This window comes from Homalodisca vitripennis, unplaced genomic scaffold (assembly GCF_021130785.1).
Source record: "Homalodisca vitripennis isolate AUS2020 unplaced genomic scaffold, UT_GWSS_2.1 ScUCBcl_8696;HRSCAF=16911, whole genome shotgun sequence".
In the NCBI taxonomy this organism is placed as follows: domain Eukaryota; kingdom Metazoa; phylum Arthropoda; class Insecta; order Hemiptera; family Cicadellidae; genus Homalodisca; species Homalodisca vitripennis.
The window spans coordinates 1-2820 of NW_025784800.1; the positions used below are offsets into that span (position 1 = coordinate 1).

A 2820-nucleotide genomic window follows, 5' to 3' on the forward strand; every position below is an offset into this window, starting at 1 on the left:
GGGGGGCGGACCGGCGGCCGGGGCTGGCGGGGAGCGGAGTTGCGGGGGGGGCCGGCCCTGGGGGCGGCGGGCGGGGGCTGCGCTGATGAGCGGTGGCGTCGTCGGGGGCGGCTGGGCGTTTGGGGGGGCGGGCGCGGGCTGCCGGCGCGGCCGGTCGGCGGGGGGCTGGGGGGCAGCGCCGCGGGTCTGCCGCGTGGGCGGCGGCGGTCGGCGGCGGGCCGGGGCCGGGCGGGCGGATTCGGCGGCCGTGCGGGGCTGCTCGGATTGGCGGGCGCGATCGGGCCTGCGGGGCGGCGGGCGGGGGTCGCGGCGGGCCGCGGGGCCGGCGCGGCGGCGCGGGCGGGGCGCGTCGCGCATGGCGGCGGGCGGGCGGCGGCGCGGGGGCGGGCGGGGGGGCGGGCGCGCGGGGCGCGGGGGCGGGCGCGGGCGGCGGCGCGGCGGGCGCGGGGGGCGGGGCGGGCCGGGCGGGCGCGCGGCGCGCGGCGGGGGGCGCGGCGGGCGGGGCGGGGGCGGGGGCGGCGGGGGCGCGGCGCGGGGGCGGGCGCGGGGGTGCGGGCGCGGGCGCGGGGCGGGGGCGGCGGCGGCGCGCGGGGTCGCGCGGGGCGGGCGGGCGGCGGGCGCCGCGGGGGGCGGGCGGGGCGGGGCGGCGCGGGGGCGCGGGGGGCGCGGGCGCGGGGGGGGCGCGCCGGCGGGCGGCGTCGCGGGCGGGGGGCGGCTGGGGGGGGGCGGCGGGGGCGGGGCGCGCGGCGGCGGGGGCGGGGGGGCGGGGCGGCGGCGGGCGCGGCGCGGGCGGCGGGCGGCGGCGCGGGCGGGCGGGGCGGCGGGCGGGCGGGGCGGCGGGGCGCGGGCGGCGCGGCGGGGCGGGCGGGGGGCGGGCGGGGCGGGGGCGGGCGGGCGGCGCGGGGCGTGCGGGGCGGGGGGGGCGCGGTGCGGGCGCGTGGCGGGCGGGGCGGGCGGTCGGGCGGCGCGCGGGGCGGGGCGGGCGGGGGGGCCGGCCGCGGGGGGGCCGGCGCGGGGCGGGGGTCGGGGCGGCGGCGCGGGGGCGGGGGCGGCGCGGCGGGAGGGCGGGCGCGGGCGTCGGCGGCGGGGGGGGGGCGGCGGGCGCGGGGGCGGCGGGGCGGGGGGGGGCGCGGCGGCGGGGCGGGCGGGGCGCGGGCGGGGGCGAGGGGCGGCGGGGGCGGGGGGGCGGGCGGCGGGCGGGGGCGGCGGCGGCGGCGCGGCGGGCGGGGCGCGGGGGGCGGGGCGGCGGCGCGGGGGGGCGGTCGGGCCGCGGCGGGCGCGGCGGGGGGCGGCGGGGCGCGGGGGGCGGGCGCGGCGGGGGGGGGCGGGGCGGCAGGGGGCGTGGCGGGGGCGGGCGGGGGCCGGGGCGCGGGGCGGGTCGGCGGGCGGGGGGGCCCGGGGGCGTCGCGTGCGGGGGGGGGCGGCGCCCGGGGCCGGCGGCGGGGCGGGTCGGCGCGGGGGCGGGGGGGCGGCGCCCGGGGGCGGGCGGGGCGGCGCGGCGGGCGCCGCGGGCGGGGGCGGCGCCGGCGGGCGGCGGGGGGGGGGCGGCCGCGCGGGGCGGGGCGGCGGCGGGGCGGGGCGCGCGCGGGGGCGGTCGGGCGGGGCGCTCGGCCGCGGCGGGCGCGCGGGGGCGGCGGGCGGGGCGGGGGGGGGGCGGGGCGGGCGGCGGGGTGGCGACGGGCCGCGGGGGCGGCGGCGCGGGCGGCGGCGGCGCGCGGGGGGGCGCGGGGGCGGGGGGGCGGGGGGCGGCGGCGGGGGGGCGGGCGCGGGGCGGGGGCGGGGGGGCGGCGGCGGCGCGCGGGGGGGGCCGCGCGGCGCGGGCGGCGGGCGGGACTGCGGCGGGGGGCGGCGGGTCGGCGGAAGGGGCGGGCGCGGGGGCGGCGCGGGGGGGGGGGGCGGGCGGGCGGCGCGGGGGCGCGGGGCGGGGCGTTGCGGCGGCCGCGGGGGCGCGGGGGGCGGCGGGGGCGGGGGCGGCGGCGCGCGGGCGGGCGCGGCGGGTGGGGGCGCGGGGCGGGGCGCGGCGGCGGGCGGGGCGGGCGGGCCCGGCGGGGGGGGGGCGGGCCGGGGGGCGCGCGGGGGGGCCGGGCGGTCGGCGCGCGGCGGCGCAGCGGGGGGCGCGCGGCGCGGGGGGGCGCGGGCGCGGGGGGGCGCGGGCGGCGGCGGCGAGAGGCGGTGGGCGGGGGCGCGGGCGGCGGGGCGGCCGCGCGCGGGCGGCAGTCGCGCGCGGCGTGGGGGCGGCGGGCGGCCGCGAGAGAGCGGCGGGGGGAAAGTTGGGGGGGCGGGGGGCGGACGCGCTGCGCTGGACGGGCGGGCGCGGGCGTCTGGGCGGGCGGCGGGCGCGGCCCGGCGGGGCGGCGCGGTCGGTGCGGGGGGGGCGCCCGGGGCGCGGGGCGGGCGGCGTTTTGCCGGTGGCAGGCGGGCGCGTCGGGCGGGGCGCGGCGGGGGTCGGGGGCGGACTCGGCGGCGTCGGCGCCCGGGGGCGGGCCGGCGCGGGTTGCGCGCGGCGGGGCGGCGCGGCGACGCGGTCGCCGGGCGCGTGGCGGGCGCGCGAGGCAGCGGCTGGACGCGGTTTGGGGGCGGGCGAGCGGGCGGCTGGGCGGGGCGCACGGCGGGCGCGGCGAGGCCCGCGTCGGCGGGTCGGGCGCGGCGGCCGGCGCGGCGGGGATTGCGGCGGCGGGCTCTGGGCCCGGGGCGTTGCGGCCCTGGCGGGGCGGGGGGGCCGGCGCGCGGGCGGGGCGGGCGGGCCGTGCGGGGCGGCGCGGGCCGGCGCGGCGGCGCCGGCGGCGCGCGGGGGCGGGGCGGGGGCCCCGGGCGTGGCCC

The 2820-nt window shown here is 95.1% G+C and overlaps 1 protein-coding gene across 1 annotated transcript; it reads left to right on the forward strand.

Moving 5' to 3' along the window:
• Positions 1-355: 355 nt before the first annotated feature.
• On the forward strand, positions 356-2762 carry LOC124374480 (glycine-rich cell wall structural protein 1.8-like; the record flags this gene model as incomplete). The annotated part of the gene is made up of 1 exon (XM_046832686.1): positions 356-2762. A coding segment is annotated over exon 1 (2407 nt), but the record flags the coding sequence as incomplete, so codon positions are not given.
• Between the last annotated feature and the right edge of the window lie 58 nt (positions 2763-2820).